This window comes from Phaenicophaeus curvirostris, chromosome Z (genome assembly GCF_032191515.1).
Source record: "Phaenicophaeus curvirostris isolate KB17595 chromosome Z, BPBGC_Pcur_1.0, whole genome shotgun sequence".
NCBI lineage: Eukaryota > Metazoa > Chordata > Aves > Cuculiformes > Cuculidae > Phaenicophaeus > Phaenicophaeus curvirostris.
The window spans coordinates 16,003,149-16,027,541 of record NC_091431.1 but is presented as its reverse complement, the minus strand read 5'-3'; the positions used below and the strand labels follow the sequence as shown (position 1 = coordinate 16,027,541).

The 24,393-nt window shown below is 41.4% G+C and overlaps 1 protein-coding gene across 2 annotated transcripts in view; it reads left to right on the top strand.

Annotated features, from left to right (window-relative positions):
- The window catches only part of RHOBTB3 (Rho related BTB domain containing 3), a 32,946-nt gene that overhangs the window by 5,532 nt on the left and 3,021 nt on the right, over positions 1 to 24,393 (top strand). Inside the window, exons 3-11 of one of the 2 annotated variants that reach the window (XM_069881082.1) lie at positions 5,059 to 5,251; positions 7,920 to 8,071; positions 9,962 to 10,073; positions 10,859 to 11,227; positions 13,509 to 13,621; positions 15,210 to 15,321; positions 19,466 to 19,639; positions 21,661 to 21,827; positions 23,509 to 23,605. In XM_069881082.1, the coding sequence (XP_069737183.1) occupies positions 5,059 to 5,251; positions 7,920 to 8,071; positions 9,962 to 10,073; positions 10,859 to 11,227; positions 13,509 to 13,621; positions 15,210 to 15,321; positions 19,466 to 19,639; positions 21,661 to 21,827; positions 23,509 to 23,605 (1,489 nt within the window). The remainder of the gene's footprint in view (positions 1 to 5,058; positions 5,252 to 7,919; positions 8,072 to 9,961; positions 10,074 to 10,858; positions 11,228 to 13,508; positions 13,622 to 15,209; positions 15,322 to 19,465; positions 19,640 to 21,660; positions 21,828 to 23,508; positions 23,606 to 24,393) is intronic. The other variant, XM_069881083.1, reaches the window with a different exon arrangement.

The window sequence follows — 24,393 nt, the reverse complement described above, 5'->3', positions numbered from 1 at the left end:
CGCAGTTCCTCAGATCCCTTGAGCTTTCTTATGTCCATTGCATTGTCTGTGGTGTAACTATGGGATTTTTCCCTGCATCACCATCCTCGCGCTCCTTGTGCTGGCTAGGCTGGCTGGTCCTTAACATATCTGAATGTAAAGGAATCTAGTCCACTTTTTAGATGATGATGATGATATTATTATTATTATTTCTATTATTGTTATTATTATTATTATGATGACTATTATTTCCTGTGGGGTTGGGGAGGCCCTGGCCCAGGTTGCCCAGAGCAGTGGTGGCTGCCCCATCCCTGGAGATGTTCAAGGCCAGGTTGTATGGGGCTTTGAGCCCTGATCCAATGGGAGGTATCCCTGCCCATGGCAGCAGGTGGAACGGGATGGGCAGTTCCACCTCTCTGGATGTCATATGATTTTGCAGGGAAATGAGACCTTCATTGCCTCTGATGGCTTTATTTTCAACGTTAATGCTTCAGAAGTGTGATTTACTAATGGGAAGAATATATTATGAAGAGACATGGAAGGAAAGAATGAAGCTTTTTTCCAGTAAGTCCCAAGAGGAATAGCAACAGGAGTATAATTATAATTAATCAGGTCATATTATAATAACCTGAGCTATGCAGTTACTGTTTTCCTTGTGTCAGTGGATTGTGCCAAGATCAGGAAGCACAGTGAGGAGTGGCTGTCACATAAATTTCATAGATGGAGCCTGGAATTGTCATTATTCTTTAGTCTGAGCAGTTGTTCACAATCTAAATAAGTTCCCTCTGCCATTTTTGCATGAAATCTTCCCTAAAAGTAATAGTCAAGGATGCTCCAGATGCTCTGTCTTAGTGCCTTGAAGGCAAACAACCAGTGATCTGAGCAGTCTGTGCAACACCTGAGTGAAAATAATTGCAACAAGACCTCTGGAAACATGACTTTCTCCTGTGTTTTCAAACATAACATCCATCTTCAAGAATGGGCTTTTTGGGGTGTCAGATAAAATATGAGAGGGCACGGGGAACTGCACAGCAGTAACAGAAATCGGGCATTTTGAGATGCTGGTTGGTGCATTTGGGTTTTTTTAATTTCTTCAATACTCCTGGCTGGCTCTTGCCCCTGGAAAAGTGGGATCCATTTCTGCCAGACCTTCATAAACTTTGGTAAAATTCTTCTTGACAGGATTAACAGAGACACATAGTGGTGCCACCGGGCAGTGGCAGAAGGCTCAGACCTCCACAAACCAGCTGCAGTGTGCAGCCATGCACACCTGGGAAGCTGTTACAGCCAGTACCTCATCTCGATAGGAGTTATTTTCTCTAACAATTAAACAAAGAGCTGTATTTGCACGCCTGCATGGCTGTTTTCAGTAAGGATTTTGCTACGCTTCCCCATACAGTGTAGAATCACAGGATCATGGATGGGTTGGGTTGGAAGGGACCTCAAGGTCCATCCAGTTCCACCCCCTGCCATAGGCAAGGACACCTCCCACTGGATCAGGGGCTCCAAGCCCCATCCAGCCTGGCCTTGAACACCTCCAGGGATGGGGCAGCCGCCACTGCTCTGGGCAACCTGGGCCAGGGCCTCCCCACCCTCACAGGAAAACATTTGTCCCCAAGATCTTGTCTCAGTCTCCCCTCTTTCTGCCTAAAACCATTCCCCTCATTCTCTCCCTGCACTCCCTGATCAAGAGGCCTTCCTCAGTTTTCCTGGAGCCCCTTTCCGTACTGGAAGCTGCTATAATGTCTCCATGGAGCCTTCTCTTCTCCAGGCTGGACAACCCCAACTCTCTCAGCCTGACCTCATATGGGCGGTGCTCCATATATCATATGACATTCAGACATGACATGGCATGACATCTGCAGTGATGGAAATACAGCAGTCTGGGATAAGTACAAAAAGAGGAGGGGAATCATATGAGGTTACAGCTATATTTTCCTTTTGTAGCTGATTTGTTTTCCAAACTGCAACTACTTTTCCTACTGGTATTACTTTAATTAGAAAGAAAATTCTGTATGGTTTTTTTTTCGCTCTATGATATTGACCTCTTCAGCTGCTGCTGTGTTCCATGCATGAGCATGCATATGCAGACAAGTCTACTTCAGCATACTCTGTGGAGATTCCCATCAATAAGAAGAGCATCATAGCTGCCATGGGTTTTGGTTGGGAAATGTATGGTCTTACAGACTGGTATTTTAGTAGACAAAACTCTCCTTGGAGAGGCAGGATGAGGTCTGAGGGCAGAGCAGAGTGCATGCCTGGATGTCTGTCAGACACCTGGTACTCTGACCTCTGCTGCTGGTGGGGCTGTTGGCAGGATGGAGCCGCATCTCAGTGGCTTTGATGTCTAGGAACGCTGTGCTCTGTGGTAGGTCAGGACTAGTCTTATGCTGAAGTTAAGGGTGAAGAACAAGGTAGGTTCTTTCCTTGGGCTTGGCTGCGTTCATATTCATCAAAATCTTCCCCAAATCTGTTCTGTAACATAAAATGATATCATAATGCATTAAACATTTAGCTCTGTTGTACACAGAGTGAGCTACAAAATGTATGTGAAAATATCCCAACATGTGAAAAAAACATATTCTGCAAGAAATTTCTGTAACTATTTTGTGTTATTCAGTACTTAAACTCATGGGAGGACACTTGCCTATTTGTGCTATTGTGCTCTACACCTCAGTGGTGGTAGTGCTGGTCACCACCAAGCTCTTAGAGATGGGCATGGGCAAACCAGGAGTGAGCTTGAAGACAGGCAGCTGGAAAGAAATTGTGAAAGATCCGGTATGTTTTCTGTCTGCCAGCACAGAACAGCTAAATAGTCTACATTATTTTTTGGTTTGCATTGATCTTTTCTGATAAGCCTTTATTGTGTTAGATACATACAACCCTAGTAAACATTCTCTGTTGAGATCTTCATCAGCTAAAACATATTCAAGCTGTCCCTTGAGAATTCTCCATTTTGCGTGTCTGTGATCAGTTTCTGCAAAAGCCCATCTAGCTGGTTCTCTCAACGCATGATAGTTTTGCTTAAACTTGTGTTTATGTGTTAACTTTATACTCTTAGCACAGCTTACATGACTCTCTTAAATGCTGATGGAGATTTTCCTTAGCCTGGGATTATAATAGTCTCTAACCGATTTGGCTAAAAAGACAAATACCAAGAGCAGTGCTCTTATAGCTGTTGTGAACATGGCGAATCACTGAGAAGCTTTTCTTGGGATTTTTTTGTGATTTTTTTTTTTAATTACTGAACAAGATATATTAAAAAAATATTTGGAATACCTATTATGCTTTAATTTTACTTCCTTTTACATAAAGAGAAGACCTGAATTGGATGTGGCATGCACTGACAATCTGGGCAAATATTTGCTGACTAATAACGTTTCCATCAAGTTCCTGCTGTCTCTTGTACCTAAAAACATTGCAGCTAGTCTGCCACAGATTTGAAACAATGCATCTTTTGAAGTGATCATAAATAATGATATTGACAATGCAAGTGATTTGTTGGTTTTGTATTTATATATATATAGTATAATTTATTATCTTATATGTATTATGTTAATAATCTGTTATATATTTCTCTGGTTCACATCTGTGATGCTTCTGTTTCTGTGACCTGTTCTTCAAAAATCACATTGACTGTCCCCAACATAAATTTTGGGTTCCTTTGTCTGTGCTTACCAACCCATCTTTCACATCTTTATTTCATCATTGCTTGTTTCCATTTTTTTTCCCGCAAGATGTAGAGGTTTTTCTAGCTTTTCCTCATTTCATGCAGGAGCCATAGGGTGGTTTGGGCTGGAAGTGACCTTCAAAGACCACTTAGTCCAACTCTTTGCCATGGACAGGAGCACCTCCCACTGGATCAGGGGCTCAAAGCCCCATCCTGGCCTTGAACACTTCCAGGGATGGGGCAGCCAGAGCTTCTCTGGGCAAGCTGTGCCAGTGCCTCTCCACCCTCATAAACAGTACATATATTCCTTATATCCAGCCTAAACCTTCCCTCTTTCACTTCAGAACCCCTGCTCTTTCTTCTGTTGCTCTGGTCCCTGGTAGAAAGTCTCTCTCTTTCTTCAAAGCCCTGTATAAGTTCTGAAAAGCCACAATAAGGCCTCTCTGTTCCCAGAAGTCATAGTATTTTAGGGTTTTTTAAAGTTGATTTTCAGTTTTCTGGACCACTTCCAGCTTTCTGTCAAGAATTTTCAGTTCAGCACATTTGCTAAGCCATGGCTTTCATTGGTATTTATCTTAGAAAAGTAAAATCTTAGAATGGTTTGAGTTGGAAGGGACCTTAAAGGGATCATCTAATTCCACCCACCCTCCATGGGCAGGGACACCCCCCACTGGATAAGGGTGTTCATTTGTAAGCTACCTTTAGGTAAAACAGAAACTGAAATGATAGTTCTCATCACAAATATATGTATTCCATGTGGTTACAGCACAGTTGTAAACTAACACGATACAGAATAATTTTAGAGGGTCAGTTTTACACTGAAAACACACAACAATGACACATTGAACATGAAGTCAAAAAAGAAAGTTGTTATGTGATTAAAGTCCTTATCCTGAAGACATTAACACTTGTTAAAGACACATGGAAGGTCTTGTGATAAAAATCAATCCCAACTGATGAAACTTGTATTTAAAGATCCGTAGGTACAGAGCACAAGGTAAAACTTTCCCTAAAGCAGTGTGATAAATAATGGTTTTGTATGAATTGCTGCAAACTTCTACCACTGAAGATGCTTTTATTTGCATAATAAAAATACTTGAATGTTAAGTCATCTAACGAATAAAAGGTTCTTCCTGCAAAGTATATTCTTATATAAATGCCTATTTTTCTTCTTCCTGAAGAATTCCTGAATTAATAAAAGAGATTTATTGTTTATGATAATGAACAACTTGTTCTCCAAACAAGGAAATTGCAAAGCATGTGTTCTTCTCTTTGTTTTGCGTCTTCAAACAAGATATTAAGTTATCAGTGAAAAATACTTCTGTAAGGTTTTACATTAAGACTGTTGAGTGATTCACCTTTTCCTTTGTAGAGAGGAAATTCTTGATCGGTGTTTTTTTTCTTTTTAGGATGTATTTGACAGTGACTGGTACACCTCTCGCAGTCTCATTGGAGGAGCCGATATTGTTGTGATTAAATACTCTGTCAACGACAAGGCTTCATTTCAAGAACTAAAGGACACTTACGTCCCAATGATAAAAAAAGCACTGAGCCACTGCTCAGTTCCAGTAATAATTTCTGCTGTTGGAGCAAGAAAAAATGGTATGTATCCAGTCTCATGCAGTAATAATTAAAATCTCACTTGGAAGTTAGAGATGCTGTAATTGCAGTAGAAGCTGATTGTTTTTCCAAATTGCTGTCAGAAACAATTAGTCTGTCGGGATGACAGTAACATGTGCATGGATAATGGTTCTGTAGACTGGTATATTGGCAAGAACATTATGCTTAATTAACCCTAGTGATGAAAGGCATCTTATCCTGCTTTGACCTCTGCAATGACTTTGTGGAGTCATCACATAAGGACACAGCGTACATTTCAGTGTATGAGATGAGATGGTTACGCGTTCCCTCTGGTCATGTCTCAGGTGTAAAATGACTCTGGGCTATGAGATTAAAAGACTTATCAGCTTGCAGCCACTGGAGGAGAGGAGAGAAAAGCCCCAACATTCTGAAGAGAGTGGTTCTATGAATGGACCTACCAGCCCTTTGGGTGCCACAAACAGAACTGAGCTGTCATGGCAGGGTAGCTGTGGTATAGATCTGGTATAGCTTACATGTTCATGCAACATCCTATCCAGGCTGATCAATAGTCTGCTATGAGAATGATGCAAATTGATTTTGCATTGAATATTTAACTAGCACTAAAAACAAACAGTGTTGTTGCTGTCTAATCAATATGAAAATCAAAGTTGCTTGACTGTGGAAGAACTGTGTAGACTTAGAAGTATCCAGCAGCCAACGAGTGTGATGCTGGTGAGAGCACGTTGACGGTTTGGGTAGGCATTAGTAACTTCTGCCTGTTTACATAAGGGAAATTAAGCTCAGAAAGAGCACCACAGATACTGATAGAACACACATACTGATTTTATTATCTATTTCCAAATGTTTTTCATTGTACTTTTGTTCATTTTCGTATGTTTTTTTTAGTTGTGGGGTCTGGATTTTACCTTTTTTTCCCTAAAGCAATGAATACAAACCTTGAGCCTGTGAATTGTCTTTTACTGTATGAGCATGACAAAACAGTATTTCTGAGCATCACTCCTGCTGTGAGTAAGGGACATAATGGGAGTAGATATAGACATTTATTTTATAAGGTACAAAGAAATATTAAGCGATATAAACTGTGACTGCTGGGGATTCAGTTCTCAGTTTGCCAGGATCTACTTACCTGTCTTTTGCTTAGTGGTAAAGAAAAAACCTGTTGAAGAACTCTGTAACAATTAACTACCTTATTTGCTTCCCTTTAGTAATTCACTGATGAAGATCAAATGTTTTTATGCTCTGATATATACAGAGGCAATAAATCTACCATTCTAAAGGCAAGGTCTTTCTCATTCAATATTTGTCTTCTCCAACATCTTTAATTTAAGCACAAAATACTACAACCTTAGTGACTCCACTACAGGCATTTTTCTTTTCCACTTTTTTATTTTGATGTCTTTCTCCTAAATCACATGACTGTGGGAGAAGTCAAGTTCTCCATTTGCGGTTTCGCTCTGGGACCTGCTGGAGCAGGCAGCTGTGCACACACAGAAGCCCTTTGTTCCTAGGAGGTATGTGTGAACACAGCAGTTTGCTCATACAGATTACTGAGATCTTAATCCTCTGTAGTAACAAATGGTGCTGCCAAAAGAAATAAAAAAAACTATGTTATGACATGTTATCCATAGGTCTGAGCAGGGGCAATTGATGTAGAGCATGCACGGCACGTTTGAGAGCAAATCCATGGCCAGCAAGTTCTTACCAGCATTAAAAGAAGTTGTACCAGGGTGGCTAACAGATTTTTATAATTTAACTAGGATAATCTTCAGAAATACCTATTTTGGCTTAAAAAAAAAAGTGTGAAATTTGTGTCATTAAATCATATTCCACAGTGTGTATGTGTTGGTAACAACTGGCGTGTCAGTGGAAATGTTTCCCTTCCATCACTCTATGTGCATCCTGCACAGACAACCCATAATTATTAAACAAGCCTAAGACGGATATTAATGAATAGTAGCACCTGCAGGCCAGTACAACACCTACGCATGTAAGGATACCAAAGCCTGAGGTCAAACCTCACTTCTAGAAGTCTTGCCTGACTTTTTTGCTTTGGAAAAACTGGATGTAAAATAATGTTAATGTAAGCTGAGCTTTCTAAGGCAGTTAATGTTTTGAACTGATTAATAAGAAGTTCAGGTTTTTTTACATTAATTATAGATTACTTACTATAACATTACATGATTCGATTTCCTTTTTGGTTCTTTTCTCAATAATATATCTTTGCAATTATTTATTACCATTCAGGGGAGACCTTAAAGCAGCTTCCAGTGCTGAAAGGGGCTCCAAGAAAGCTGGGGAGGGGCTCGTGATCAGGGAGTGCAGGGATAGGACAAGGGGGAATGGTTTTAAGCTGAAAGAGGGGAGATAGAGATGAGATCTTAGGAGGAAATGTTTTGCTGTGAGGGTGGGGAGGCCCTGGCCAAGGCTGACAAGAGCAGTGGTGGCTGCCCCATCCCTGGAGGTGTTCAAGGCCAGTTTGGATGAGGCTTGGAGCCCCTGAAGCAGTGGGAGGTGTCCCTGGCCATGGCAGGGGAGTGGAACTGGATGGGCTTTGAGGTCCCTTCTAACCCAAATCATTCCATGATTCTATGGTTATTTAGGAAGGTAACTATCCTGGCTTTTTTTGACAAAATAGGCTTTTTTTTTTTTTAATACCTTTTTACCCCAGGAGTGCCTTGTACCTGCCCCCTGTGCACTTCAGACAGGAGAAGCTGTGTCACCACCTCTGAGGGAGTGCAGCTGGCCAAGGAGCTAGGAGCAACTTACCTCGAATTGCATGCTCTTAGCGACTTCTACATACAGAAGTACTTTGGAGGAGTGGTGAGTGAGAAACCCCTGGGCTGAACGCAGGGTGGCACATGTGGGAGGTGCATGGCTGATGTCACGGCAAGCAGAAACAGACCATGATGCCTGCCACCAAGGGCGTATTCCCGCTGATGCTAGATTTAGATTAACTGTTTTGAGAAATGTTTTACAATGAGGCACTGGCACAGGTTGCCCAGAGAGGTGGTTGATACCCCATCCCTGGAAACATTCGAGGTGATGTTGGATGGGGCTCTGAGCAACCTGATGTGGTTGACGATGTCCCTGCTTACTGCAGGGGGTTGGAAGTACTGATATATGGTCTTTGAATATCCCTTCAAACCCAAACCATTCTGTGGCATTAGCTGAATTGGCAGTACTAAGGTTGCTCCAATTTTAACTACCTTCTAGGTAGGTTTAGAAAGGCCATGCTTTACACTGCAACAATTTTTTTGCCTGTTCCTGTCATTCTAACTTGCTGGGATGGGATAGTCAAAACCCAGCCGGATGAGGCACTCAACAACCCCATCCCACTTTGAAGACAAGTCCTGCTTTGAGCAGATGCCCTGAGTGGGTGACCTTCATCCACCATTCCACCCTGAATTATTCTGTAATATCCTGATATTTCTTATTTTAGTTGCTGAAGCCCTCATGGCTGTTGTGCTTATAAAGTGAAATGGGTAAGACTGCTAAATTGGCTGGTTTTTTAGCTTCCCCTTGAGGTCGCTCAGTTTGCAGTCAATGACAGAGTTTGCAATCCTAAGCAGATCCTGGGGTCAGATGCAGCAAAGCTGAATAAACCAGAAGATGATGGGCTTGTTTAAATGTCCCACATCTACTGAGCTTGTTCTCTCTCTTCCCTCCTGAAGACAGAAAAGCCCACTGAACATTTTTTGAATACAGACTTTCAGATTGTTTGTCTTCTCCACAAAATTATTTCACACTGATATTTCATTTTCAGTTTTATGATGCGTTTTAAGCTCAACCTTTTTAATCTTTTGGTGGTATTTGGACGTGAACAAAAAAAATGCAGTTCTTTTTGTCACAGTAACTTCACATGGTTTGTGCTGGTGTTGTCCTTGGTGTGCAAGTACAGTGCATTTCTGTGGAATCTGATGGTAAATTGGAACATCTGGTGACAGTATTGATGTATGGTCTTTGAAGGTACCTTCCAACTCCAAACCATTCTATGATTTTTATTTTTTATTTGATCTATTGATTCCTGAGTAAAAATGAGGAATCTGTTCAACATCTTGTCCGGTCAGAATATTTTCCTAGTTTTTAGAAAGCACTCTATGTGCTACATTAATTCCTTGTGTGATAAAAATATTTAAGACGTGTGTTAACTCCAACAGAACCACATTTTGTGCCTCTTTGTTTCTGTGAAAGGGATCATTCCCCTCAGTACTTTATTCTTGCAGTGACAATGCTTGCAGTCAATCCCAGGAAACAAACTTTGCCCCCAAAGATCACCCTGTAATGTGGCTTTTTCAGAGGTCACGGTTGCACTTTTGTGGTTGTGGTGATGAGGTGCAAGGTGAAGGGCTTGTATGTGGTTTTGTTATTTCCATCACTTGCACCTGATCACTATCCATCAAGTCTTATTCTTATCTGTAAATCTATAATAAGCAGAAATTGGTAAACTGAATATCTTTGTACCTGTTATTTCTGGGAAGATTAAATACAAGAAAATAAACCACCATCAATTGAATAAATAGCCTTTTAAATTGAGGCAATTCCAGCTACATTTGGTATCGTCTGCTGGTGATGGTGTCTTGGGACTTGGTGACTCTTCATAGCAGCAGTGGCCTCAGTCCTGCACACAGCACCTGCTCGTTCTCCTTAGTTTGATGTCTAGGTGGTTCTTAAATACTTAGGATTTTTTTAAAAATACATTTCGTATTTTAGCTGGAATACTTTATGATCCAAAGTTTGAATCAGAAGTCATCTGAAAAAATGAAGAAAAGGAAAAAGATGCAGAAGTGTCATCGCGTTCAACCACCTCAGCTTGAACAGCCAGGTGCTCGCTGATGTCTGGTCTCTAGTATTGTTTGTTGTGTGTGTCATCTTCTTTGCACAATTAACTTTCTTTAATCATGGCTGTGAGCTGTGCTGTCTGTCATCAGCTATTCTGGTTATGTTGCTTGAGTTGCATCATCTTTTAGTGATGGCTGAATTAATGTGGGGAGAACCGTGCAGCGATATGCAACAATGCAATGGACTTCTAATTTATTTTAGGCAAAAATAATAGGACCGTTTTTCTGTTGCACTTGATGAAATAATGCAAAGGTAAATAACAGACAAATTATAAATGACAGTCATTGCATTATGCTTTATTATTCTATAATATCATGAAGTATCAGCTTTATTTGCAAATAAAACAAGGGAGAGAGGTGTGTCTTTGCACAGCATTTCCTGCATGTGATTTCTGAGCATCTGATGCACTTGCTCAATGAAAGCACTACTGGCAAGCACTTTACTCTAAATATCTAATAGTCTCTTTTCTCACTTATTAGAAATTTGCTCAGATCCTTGAGGTTTCTGTCAAATTCAAGTGCCTAAAGAGGTTTTATAAAAGGATGGACACATTTTACCAAACCAAATATTTCTTGCATTTCATAATTTACTCTATTAAATATCTCAATGTTTACAATATTTTACTAAGCATACCCAAATATCATATAACATTTTTTCTTATTAAATGCTTTCTTCAAAAATTATCCTATATTTGATGAAGTGTCTGGGAATAGAGTTGTTCTATGATTCATGCTTCAGTTCTACAGACTGACTCATTATCTTTCACAGAAAAAATGCCAATCCTAAAGGGCGAAGCCTCACACTATGACGCAGACCTGCACAACCTGCTCTGCTGCTGCCAGTGCGCGGACGTGGCATTTTACCCTGAGGACCTCAGCACAGTGGTGGAGGCTCACAAGATTATCCTCTGCTCTGTCAGCCACCTCTTCATGCTGCTTTTTGAGGTGAAGAGCCCTGCCGACATCCATGATGCCTCCATTGTGCAGACGGCGCAAAGCCTCTTTGCGGTGGAGTCAGGGGCTGCCTTCCCACCAGTGTCCCGCGGCACCCCAGCATGTATCCCACCGGTAAAGGTGGTGGTGAAGGACTCTGCCTTCTGCTTTTGTCTGCCAGACATCCTCCACTTCATTTATTCAGGTACCCCAACAAATGGGTCTGGTTGCTCCTTTCGCTTACACCTCATGTCCCACACATAAGTACCTGCATCCCCCAAAGGAACATTTGCTGTTGGTAAATGATTATAGAATCACAGAATGGTTTGGGTTGCAAAAGACCTCAAAGCCCATCCAGTTCCAACCCCCTGCCATGGGCAGGGATACCTCCTACTAGATCAGGTTGCTCAAAAACCCATCCAACCTTGCCTTGAACACCTCCAGGGATGGGACAGACATCCCTGCTCTGGGCAACCTGAACCAGGGCCTCACGACCCTCATCGTGGAGATTTTCTTCCTAATGTGCAATCTAAATCTTCACCCTTCCAATTTAAAGCCGTCCCCCTTGTCCTATCACCCCAGGCCCTTGTGAAAGACCCTTCCCCACCTTTCCTGGAGCCCCTTTCAGCACTTGAAGCTGCTCTAAGGTCTCCCCACAGACTTCTCTTCTCCAGGCTGAACAACCCCAACTCTCCCAGTCTGGCCTCAGAGCAGATGGGCTCCATCCCTCGCATCATCTCCATGGCCTCCTCTGGACACATTTCAACAGTTCCCTGTCTTTCTCATGTTAGGGATTCCAGATCTGGACACAGGACTCCAGGCGGGGTCTCAGCAGAGCAGAGCAGAGGGGCAGAATTCCCTCCCTCGCCCTGCTGGTGCCACTGCTTTGGATGCAGCCCAGGACACGGTTGTTTTCTGGGCTGCAACTGCTTGTTGCTGAGATTGCCCATGATGTCCTGCTGTGCTGCTACATCTGTTTTATCCTAGCAATTATGATGAAAAATATCTAGATGAAAGAAACCTTTGCCTAGATTTTATAAAAATTTAATTAGTTGTCATCCTACATCTAATGAACACAAATTAAGCACAATATTTTACTGAACAAAGTCTATAAGCTAGCATCAGTAATACTTAACACAATCTTGGTGAAGCCCAGGCAGAGGCTGCCCAGGTCAGTGGTGGAGTCTCCATTGCTGGAGGGGTTTAAAAAGTGTGTGAATGTGGCACTTTGGTACATGGTTTAGCAGGCACAGTGGGGTTTGGCTTAAGGTTGGACTGGATGAGCTGAGAGGGCTTTTCCATCCTTAATGAGTCTATGATCTATTCAAAAGCTCTACCGAAAAAATCTGGAGTTTGAGATAGTTTCAGAATTTAAGCTTTTAAAATACTTTAAATGGTTTAATGTTCTAAAAATATTTATGAGAGTGCAAGGTTTCTTAAGAAAATCCAGATGATTCCTCTTCTGGGTATGGTTCTGCTGACGTGAGAGCAGTGATAACTGCTAGGAGTGCAGGAGGCTGTGATACATTGCATGTGTTTTGCTACCAATTCAGTACAGGCAGATGCCTCACCTACCTAATCCCAGCTGCCTATTAAAATGGCATTGATATTTTTCTATCTTTTTAACTGCTGTTTAGGAATCTTCAGGTGAAAGAGGATTATTTTCTTTTTCTGTTTGTACCTGATACCTTTTTGTTGTTTATAAAATATTTTTCAATCTGTCTAATACCTAGGAATATATTAATTTTATATTTATTGAAAGAATTAGACAGGTTTTTAATGATGTGTTCTGATTTCAACTGTAATTTAAAAAGGCACCAAGTAATTATATTGTTAGGGCTGCATCCATAAAGAAGCTTAGTCAATTCATGTAGACTGATACCTGCCTGACATGTGAAGAGAATTTTGACCTTAGCTGAGACAGGAATACTGACTTGTGAAGATGCAAGGGAGACTCAGCTTTCAGTTAGAGGTTATTATTGGAAACATCACTTTCTTCTTTCCAAAGCAGTGCCAGCCATAAAGAACAGATGCGTAAGTTTTTCAGTGTGAATGGATTGATTTTTTTATTTATTGGTGACATGAATAGGAGATTAAACCTGGAATTTCAACTGCTGAAAGATAAACATGTCTATTGCCTTCTCTGTATTACTTTTACTGTTGCTTATGTCAACCAACAAGGCGGGGAAAGATGCACAGTAGTAGCTGAAACTCTGCTCTCAGCCAGAGCTCCCTACCCAAAGGGCATTGCTGAAAGGCTGTTTGGTGCCTTTGAGAGTTTGTTTGCATTCTTGTTGATGTACCATGGAAATGTTATTATGCAAGAACTGCATCTTGCCCTTCCTGAGCACAGAGAACTGGCCGATTTATGCACAGAAAAATACAGTTTCTGCAGGATTTCTTTGGCATTGTTATCATTCTTTCTCTCTCTGCAAAGCCCTGTGTTTTGTGGGTTTGTAATCCAACTTTACGTGCTCTTGTGACAGGTGCTTTCCAGTGGGAACGACTGGAAGAGGATATAAAAAAGAAGTTGAAGGATCCAGAAAAAACTGAACATGTGTTGGAGAAAGTTAAATGTATCCTGAAAACTCCAGGGAAGGTACATCTGACTCTCTTGGGGTAACTGTTAGTGCTTGAGTTCTTGGGAAATTGTTTCATAGGCCTTTGCTTGTCAGTCTTTGTTCAAAACTCACTTTAGCTTGCACAGCTTTTATTGCTTTATCTGCTAGGTTGCAGGTGTGAACGAAATAGAAACACAGAGGTGCTGGTCTAACACACAGAATTAATGTAATCAGCAAAAAGCACACAAGCAGATATCCTAAAAGGATTACACATATTCGCAGCGTTGTGCGTTGTCTAACAACATGATTATGTGTTACTAATTCTCATGTAATAGAGGCTACCCTGGAAAGCCTTGCTTTCCTGAATATGTGCCCAAAGTTATGTTTCTGCAGTAGATGGGGTGAGCTGGTTTCTCTTGTAAGGTAATGTGATGTGGAAATCTCTCTATAGCTCAATATATTTAATTCAGCAGATGGCTTCCCAGTAAAATGTGATTTATGTCACATTACTATGTCAATAAAAAGTTACAAGATAGAATTATCCTCAACAACCATTTGCTGATACAGCTCATACCTCCCCTGGTGCTACAAGATTTGCCTAAAGTCAATTTTAGTCAATCTGAGTCTGTCTTGAAATAACATAATATGAACATCAAAAAGGTTTTTACCAGTTTTAAGCTTCTGATTGCTCAGCTTCTCAGTCCTAGGTGTCCACAGCTAAAACATTCATAGGGTTTGGCTTTGAAACTCCTGTATACTTTTAAGATATAACCCTGAGATGTTGTTTCATCTGAGGCTTTGATATGCCTTTGGAAGACTTATTTCGCATTTAAAGGTTTTTCTCCGAAGGCATGAGTACTAGAAATGAAGTGTGATTTTCTTGACAAAAAATACTATAAATGAGCAAAAATTTTAACCAGAAATTTGACCTCATCTGATTTTCACTTGCCATATCCTAGCAGTATGATTTTGGTGTTGTTCCTTCTCATTGTTTTAGATTCCATTTTTCAAGTGAGAAGGGCAAAACTGCAAAGCTGACTGGAACTACTGGGTTTTGGGCAGTCTTGAAGCCAGCATGCCCAGATTATTGTAGAAGTCTGTGCTTCCGTCTGTGATCTCCCTCTGCCTTTATGGAGCTGATATCAGGGCAATACCAAGAAACACACAAATTTTGGCTGCCTTATGTCTACATGTGGCATCACTCTGGCAGGTGGATGTCTGTCCCATCAGTGCTCTCCTCAGAGCCTTCAAACCTGGTGTTTCTGCAGCCTTGGGTCTAAACAAAGCACGCAGGAAATTGTTTGGAGTCCAGAAATGTGATGCAGCCAAGCCTGCCCAGACATGCAGGATGGGGTTGGTTTGTCACAGGTCAGAGAGTACCAAGGCAAGAGCTAAGAGACAGAGATGCTTTTAACTGCTGAGCTGTGTGAAGCAGGAAAATAAATGATAAAGATGATTGCAGAGTGTTGCCTGTTCATGAGGCATGGATGAGAAGCATTAGCAGGAGAATATAAAGTAGAAAGTAAGAAGCTGGAGTTTAGTTTCCCTTTATAAATGATGTCTTATAATATTTTATTCCGTGGGCTACTATGGATGGCAGTGTCTTATTAATAATTTATCTTGCAGCTAAACAGTACAAGGGACTGCAGATCCCACCAGATAAAACGGCTGTATAACACTTCTCTCAGGCTGTTCTTCAACACGCCCGTCTTAGCTGATGTCATCTTTAAAATACAAGGTATGATACCTCTGCTCCTTTGAACGTGGGCACTGCTGTGCCTCCAGCTTTTGTCCTGATTGCAGGACAGTGGGAAATGGAGGTTACCTTATTTTCTGTTACATCAAAACTAAGACAATTTATAGCCTTAGGTATCACTGTGGAAGCAGGTTTTTTTGACTAGAAGTAATGCTTGTCCCTATGGATGCTTTACCTCAGTATCCATTAACAATGTGGTTCATAGAATCATAAGGTTGGAAAAGATGTTTGAGATCATCAGCTGCAACCATACCTGTCCACCACTAAATCATATCCCTAAGTACTTCATCTCCCCACCTTCTAAACACCTCCAGGGATGGGGACTAAACCCACTCCCTGAGCAGCATCTGCCAGTGTTTGAGAACGCTTTCAGTGAAGAAATTTTTCCTGATGTCCAATCTAAGCTTCCCCTGGCACAGCTTGTGGCCATTTCCTCCTGTCCTATCACCAGTCACTTTGGTGAAAAGACCAGCACTCTCCTCACCACAACCTCCTTTCAAGAAGTTGTAGAGAGTGATAAGGCCCCCTCTTCTCCAAGCTAAACAACCCTAGGTCCCTCAGCTGCTCCACATAAGACTTGTTCTCCAGCTCCTTCACTAGCTTCATCGCTCTTCTCTGGACAGGGCTGAGCCTGTACCAGTGCCCTCTGCCTGTTGTGGCAGACTTTGTACCTCCCTGGTTCACACTCACCTCTCGCAGGCTTAGGTAATTGAGGCATGTGCTGCAGAAAATGTTCCTGTAATCTTGTAGCGCCAAGATAGCAAGGCTGAGCCACAGATGCATGAGAGAAAACCGTGATTTTATTTTAAAACTGACTTATCTTGCTCGCATTCCCACCTGCACAAGCACCAGGATGTGTTCAAGGGCTCTGCCCAGCGTCAGATCTTGGAAAAGCAAGGTCTACATGTGTTGCCCCGAGTGAAAAGACCAGAGATGCTAGTTACTGGCTCCTGACCACCTTCTCTCTGGTACTGGCTGTGGATGTGCCTTTCTCGACCCTGCACAAGCTGGAGGGACTTGTGTCCTACTCCTGTGCCTCCTCATACTTATTCACTGCCCTTCTTCTCTGCGGGCATACCTAGAAAGGCAGGGAGATGTTCTGGGGTTTTGATGACCTGCTAATTCGTGTGCAATCAACACCTGCTGTGTTTCATTGCCCTTCCAGTGTCCCCTCCCCGATGTTCCCATACTGATCTTCACGTTTTGACACAGGTTTCTGCCATTTCTCTGTGGTGGGTGACTCCTTACAAAACCAACCTCTGGCCTTACAGGTGCTTTGGTTGCTTGACACTACAAGGGTGAAAAGAAACATCTAAATTGTTATTTTTTATTTTAAAAAGAGGGAAAAAAAAGGCCTGTTGAGAGGATGCTAATCATCTAGTCCTCTATGTGGCCACGATAAAACAATCTGAGGAAGTAGAGGATGGCTTTCCATGCTGACTTGTCTGTAACAGATTGTTGAGGCACAAAGGCTGTTGTTGGTGTTACACAGTTCTGCTCAGAAGTATTCTGCGCAAATGCACAGACAGTACCCATGCTGTTGAAACAGCATTTCACTCCCTATTTGTCTCTGCAAAGAATAGGTCTGGGTGCACCAATATGCTGTAGTGTGATGGTGGATTTCTTCTGGAAATTAAACATGTTCACACCTAAAAATGAAGATGCAGAGGGGGAATAAGTGTTGTGTCATTTTCTGAGGACGAGAAAGTTTTTAAATGCTAACAATTTTCTTAATTTGCCCACGCCAACCCTTCGTGCAGAAATGGTCTTTTAGGCTTACACAATTGTTTAATTATATTCAGCTTTAAATCTCAGAGCCAAATATGAAGCTTCAATCCATCAAGCAAAAGGACGAGCAGGTTCTTTCTAGAAGTCCTGTTTAATATGCAGAAAAAAACCAAAAAGGTCTTTGAAAATGAGAACAAAACACTGATGCTGAGTTTAAAGACATGGACAATAATCTCAATGTCCCACTCTGAAAGACACTTTGTGGGAAGCTGATGAAACCCTACCACAAATATATATTTCACAGAAAAAAAAGTAACTACCAAATGGATTGACAAGTATTTAAAAAAAATGCTTATCCACTACTAAAATGTAAACTGTTTTTCCTAATCCTTAATAAAACTTCCAAGCCTTTTTCCCTAATTCATCAGCCACAGTAATAGTATTAAAATTAAATAATTACTAAGAGATGCCAAAGGCTTTAGTCTTGATCAGGCAAATACATTTGTAAATCTTCAACTAATTCCTTGAACACTGGGAGTTCCTTTGAGCTTTGTAGCTTACAAAAATAGAATCATAGAATAGTTTGGGTAGGAGGGGACCTCAAAGCCCATCCAGTTCTACCCACCCCGCCATGGGCAGGGACACCCCCCACTGGATCAGGGGCTCCAAGCCCCATCCAGCCTGGTCTTGAGCCTCTAGGGATGGGGCAGCCACCACTTCCCTGGGCAACCTGGGCCGAGGCCTCCCCACCCTCACTGTGAAGAAATTCCTCCTTATGTCTAGTCTAAATCTGCCCCTCTCCAGTTTATCCCCATTGCCCCTTGTCCTACCACTCCATGCCTTTGCAAAAACTCCCTCCCCAGCTTTCTTGTAGGCCCCCTTCAGGTACTGGAAATACTTGGGAACCAGTGAAAATGAGACTCATTATGTGAAGAGTCAAAACATGACTAGGTCTTCTAATTAATAGGTAAATGTCCAACTGAATGCACATAAAAAACTGTATGCATGTCATACATCGTGTCCGCATCGTGTATTGTTCACGTCAGGTCCATCAGGATGAAATACCGTTGATGTGTTCTCTCAGTGTTGAAGTACATAAATTCATATGCAGCTTAGACAATTTGAGATAAAGTACAGGTGAATAGAAACAGCACAAAAATGAAAAAGACCCAGATGTCTTCAAGGAATTATGTAGGTGTCATGGTTGTGGTTAACAAGGAAATTAAGACAGTAACTTCTATACAAGTATTTACAAGTTATGTAGGCAAAAATACTTAATCTGGTTAAATTCACCCTTAATGGGTTTAGTGGAATTTCACCTGGGATTAATTGCTTTTCTCTGCTTTGTATGGTTATGTGAAAATTTGACTTCTAGAGCACTCATTCATCACCAAGGTGATTACTGATGAACACAGGTTGCTCATTTGCATAAGAAATCACAGCATTGAATATTTATGCTATGGGACAGAAGTTCAGTTGGTGTAAACTGGTGTAACTACAGTGGTGTCAGAATTTTGCTAGGTGAAAGCCTGTTTCTGTGTGATTAAATTTTGCTGATTTGGAGCCCCTGGTGTTGGGAATAGTTTATCATAATAAATATGGTATTTATAAGTGTAGTCAGCAGAGTGAGGGAGGGGATTCTGCCCCTCTGCTCCATTCTGCTGAGACCCCACCTGGAGTCCTGTGTCCAGTTCTGGAATCTCCAACATAAGAAGGACATGAAACTGTTGGAATAGGTCCTGAGGAGGCCACAGAGATGATGTGAGGGTTGGAGCCCCTCTGCTGTGAAGACAAGCTGAGAGAGTTGGGGTTGTTCAGCCTGGAGAGGAGAAGGCTGTGGGGAGACCTTAAAGCAGCTTCCAGTGCTGAAAGGGGCTTCAGGAAAGCTAGGGAGGGATGTTTTCCAAGGACTGATTGGATGAAGTGCCATGGCTTTAAATTGGAAAGGAAAGATTTAGATAAGACATTGAGAAGAACTTCTTGACAGTGAGGGTGGGAAGGCCCTGGCCCAGGCTGCTCTGAGCAGTGGTAGCTGCCCCATCCCTGGAGGTGTTGAAGGACAGTTTGGATGGGGCTTGGAGTCCCTGATCCAATGGGAGGTGTCCTTGCCCATGGCAGGAGGTGGAACTGGATGGGCTTTGAGGTCCTTTCCAACTGAAACCAGTCTATGATTCTATGATTCTTTGACTGCATTCTGTTTACTGGTGGGAACTGGGCAGATGTTACACCTTGACTTGAACAAAGTCAGTGTGTTGTTAGTTATGTATTAGATATTGTTAATTTTAAACACTTTAATCACATTCAGTGACGTGAAGGCCTTCTAAGAAAATACGAGCTTTAAAACCAACATCTTGGTGGCATATAACCTCATCACAGATTTTTATCTTGCACCCTGCAGGTGCCACTGTACCAGCCCACAGAGCCGTTCTGGTAGCTCGCTGTGAAGTAATGGCAGCTATGTTTAATGGTAATTACCTAGAAGCAAATAGTATTCTGGTTCCAGTGTACGGAGTTTCCAAAGACACCTTCCTTGCCTTTCTAGAGTACCTTTACACCGATTCCTGCTGCCCAGGTAAGAGAATTTTAAAGTATAATTTTATCTGTAACTCATTTTTCCACAGTGGGGTATTGGTAGACAGTAATGTAGCATCACTTATTTCATTTTAAAATGCCTGTATTTTAATGTTCAGTGTCTCAAGAGAGAACTTGTTCATGTTGGGCAATAATAAACAGATATCTGCCTTATTCAAGCAAAGTCAATTGCAGGCAGAAGAATTATTATTAATAAAATGCTGCATTTGTTTTGTACTTACGTATCAAGACTCAATATTAACTGTGAAATTTCATTTCTGGTCCATTACAATATTTGGAATTTTCTCCCTACATCACAATAACAACTGCCTTCTAATCTTAATTCTGCATTTTACTTTAAAATGTTCATATTGTTCAGCATGTATTTTGTTAAGCTTAATATAAACAAGGTTACATTGTAAGAATAAATTTTTTATATACATGGATATCTTATTTGTTTTGAAAATCAGAAAAAAAGTTTGTCAGTTCGACTATTTGTCAAGAAAAATTGAGCTAGAGTCTTTATGTTTAAGCTTTGTCTTTCTGAATGAGAAAAAAGTTATATACTAAAGAAGAAATATGATTTAAATACAGATAATTTTCATTTATATAATGAATGAATGATGATGTTTCTATTTTCTTTTCAAATAGTTCTGCCTTATTCTTCAGATTTCCACAGGTTTCTCTTTTCAGCCTGTCTAACGTTTTCTGATCTATTTATTTCTAATCTATTTATTTATGGTGCGCACAACTAATGCACCATATTTTTTTAAAAATAAAGTTGCTCCATTTTCTTTCTGGCCTTTCTACTATATTCTCTTGGACATGTAATATAGATGTTCTTTTTTAAAAGAAGAATTAGAAAGCTAAATCCTCTTATTAATCATCACATACTTTAAAGAGGGCAACATGACAGGAGTCAGTATCTTCATGATACATGAATGAAAGATCCCTGGTAGAGAAGGACCTGGGGATGTTGGTTGACAGCAGCTGAACTTGAGCCACCACTACCCAGGTGGCCAAGAAAGCCAATGGCATCTTGTATCAGAAACAATGTGGCCAGCAGGAGCAGGGAAGAGATTGTGACCCTGGACTTGGTGCTGGTGTGGGTGCACCTGGAATCCTGGGTTCAGTTTTGGGTCTCTCACTCCAAGAAGGACATTGAGGTCCTGGAGCGCATCCTGAGAAGAGAACAGAGCTGGGGAAGGGGCTGGAGAACAAGTCTTAAGAGCCACTGAGGGACCTGGGGTTGTTTAGTCTGGAGAAAAGCAGGCTGAGGAGAAACCTCCCTAGAACTGCCTGAAAGGAGGTTGAAGCGAGGTGGTTATTGGTCTCTTCTCCCAAGTGACAGGTGATAAGACAAGAGGGAATGGCCTCAAGTTGCACCAGGGAGGTTTAGACTGGATGTAAGGTAAAATTTCTTTACCTAAAGAGTGGTGGAGCATTGGAGGAGGCTGCTCAGGGAGGTGGTGGGGTCCTTATCCCTGGAGGGGTTTAACAGACAGGCAGATGAGGTGCTCAGGGATGGTGCAGTATCATAGAGTCATAGAATCATCAGGTTGGAAAAGACCCACCGGACAGGTATGGCTGTACTCAGTCTCAAAGGTCTTTTCTAACCAAACAATTCTGTGATTCTGGCAACAATTTATTACACTTTCCTTCTAAAAAGTGCTAACTACTCTTTCTTGTTTGTTAAATAGTTTATCTGGAAGAAGAGAGCAATGCAGCAAACTTATAATAAGGAAAAACAGAATCATAGAATAGTTTGGATTGGAAGGGACTTTAAAGATAATCTGGTTTCAACCCATCTGCAATGGGCAGGGACAGGTCCCACTGGATCAGGCTGCCCAAGGCCCCATCCAGCCTGGCCTTGAACATTTCCAGGGATGTGGCATAAAGTAATCAACAGTGGTTTGATTTTGTTTTTGTTGTTGGTTGTTTAAAAGATGATTTGTTGAAAGTGCTTTGATTTTCTTCTTAAAAAGGTTGAATACACAAAACTTCTGTTTTCTTCTCTTTCAGCCAGTATCCTCCAAGCTATGTCTCTTTTGATCTGCGCAGAGATGTACCAAGTAGTCAGACTCCAGCATATTTGTGAGCTTTACATTATCACACAGCTTCAGAGCATGCCTAGCAGGGAACTGGCATCCACAAGCCTCAGTATTGTTAGCTTGCTCAAAAAAGCTAAGGTATGTGTTGTATATATCAAACAAGACCGTATAGGTTGACTCTAATTAGTGCGGGTTGTTTCATTATTAAGATTTTTATCTTAATCATTTTCATTCCCAAGGACAAGCATTGTGCAAGGTTGGCTAAAATAAGGCCTTCAGGCTTTTACTGCATGGCATGCAGTCATAACATAATCTGTGCAGTTTCCCTCATTATGGACACGTTGCAATAATTCAGCTTAATTGCAGCTTCTACCAAAAAAGTTTTATTTTAGGCAAGTGAAGATGCACCACTTCCTCTTTGAGTCAAAAAGAAAGTTGTATTCTATGCAAGAAGCCAAGGAGACTTAACCTCATGGGATAGTGAGTGAAATACATAAAAAGCATGAAAATAAAATATTAGGATGAAAAATAAAAGAGAGAAAGTTAGACAGTAAAGGCAGATTTGGAAAACAAAGAGGAAAATAAGAACTGAATGGTTTATGAGTCTCAGGGAGGTTCTTATCTTAAATGAACAGAGTTTCGTGGAGAAAGAACCCAACATGGCATGCTCCTTACCTTCCTTTTCCTGAATCTCCACTGCTGTGCGGAAGACAAATATTTCCAGTATGGATGATGAAATTGACCACTGGGGGTTAGGTCACACTGCTGGGGGAGTGTCACGGTCCACCCATAAATGGACGCATGATGGTTCGTTACATTTATGATTTCAGAGTGCAACGGGAAAAAGGCAAAAATTCAACAAGTCAAGGGAGTTAAATTTCAAATAAACTGGTGCTTTATTAATTGTGCTTTTAAAGCGACTTACGATAGAGAAAGAGACAGAGAACAATGAAAGAGATGGGGGTAAAAGGGAAGGAAAAGGGGTTCATAGCTACCACCACAGGTCCACAGATGTCTGGCATCTCTGGGAGTCCTGGTCCAGAAGGTGTTCTGCTGTTTCAGTCTTTGATGGAGGTGATCGCACGGTGGGGGGGTCTTCTTCTGTCTTGGTCTTCTGTTCCCCCCAGTTCAGCTGCTCCGGAGCTGAATTTTATGCTAGTCAATACACCTGTGACCCGCCTTTGCCTGTGGAGATGTGCCAATCTCCACCTAGCAGGTCACACATGCCAAGAGAGGAGTGTCTGCAGGTCTCCTCCCCTTGGGCATGCGCTCCTTGTGGAGGCGGTGGTCGACCTGGGGTCTCCCGATGAAGGCCAGTAGTCATCATCACCTTGCACGCATGCTCTGTTGGCTATGGGTCTGTCTTCCTGTCTTTTCCTCCTTGCTTCATGGATCTTTCACAATGGTAGGGAGCAGAGAGGCTTGAAGACAGGTACAAAACATTTTTGAGATGAGGAAGTAGGTACAGGTAGTTACGTACAAAGCATTCATTCCATACCAGCTCTGGCCATTTTCCTTAGACCTGCATTTGTGATTTCTACAGTCAAGTTCTGAGGCTAAAAATGAGAAAATGTTGGGACAGAAATCGATCCTTTGACCGACTCTTACAGGGAGGGAGCTTTGTTGTTCAGTTTTGGGTCTCCATCTGTTTATGTATTTTCATCAATGATTTCTCCTTCGTTATTGCCTACAGTCAAAACATTATTTGGTAAACTGCTGTGCTGACAGTGGAAATGTGAATTATTTTGACATGCAAGTTGTGGTTGAGTTTTGGACACGATAGCATTAAGCATTGTTTGTGTTTTCTTTCTTCTCACAGTTTCACAATTCTGATTGTCTTTCAACTTGGCTGCTTCATTTTATTGCCACTAACTACCTCATCTTCAGCCAAAAGCCTGAGTTTCAAGATCTTTCAGGTAATGTATAAATTACTTTTAAAACAGGAAATATTTTTCAGTTCTGCTTAGATCAGAAGGTACTGGACACTTTTACTTCTTGAGAAGATGACTAGGAATTCTTTAGGTTCTGCAGACTAATCCAGTCCAGAGTCTGTTTAAGCTGAATGCTTCACCACCCTACTGTGGGACCAGCATTCAACAGGTGAAGAGAAGCATATCCAGCAACCACATCCCCTTGTCTTCTGGTTCCTGTGCTGATGGACAGGTTGCCACCCATAACTGAAGGAAATAGGGCAGTTTGGTCATTGTATGTCAACTCCTCCATGTCCTTATGTATTTGAGTTTGTTTGGTTTGTCTGTTTAACTCAAGATAGTGAGCCGCTTCCAATACCTGCTCTATAGGGACTGAGGATTTATTTTGGAAGAAAATAGGATTCTTAAAGTACTTTCCAGCAGATCTTGTGAAATCAAATACCTCACGTCCACAGACCCAGATTCTTCCAGGAAAGTAGTATTTATTTTCCCAAACAGTGTTTCATTGCTTACAGGATTTTTTTATCACTCTGATGAAGGTGGTGTTGATTGTGCATTTCTTTGACCCACGGTTCATGTTCAGACTCTTGGTATGGGGCTGGTGTATTCCAGAAAGGGATTTTTTCTTGTCAGTGATCCAAAATTCTCTTTGTCTGAAGTCAATTAAAGGTCCTTTTTCCTTATTTGCAAGGCTTGTCCATGTGTGTATGATGATGGATGAATTTGTAATTGTCATGAGCAAAGGAAGGAGAGCCAGATCCTCCCTGCTTTGT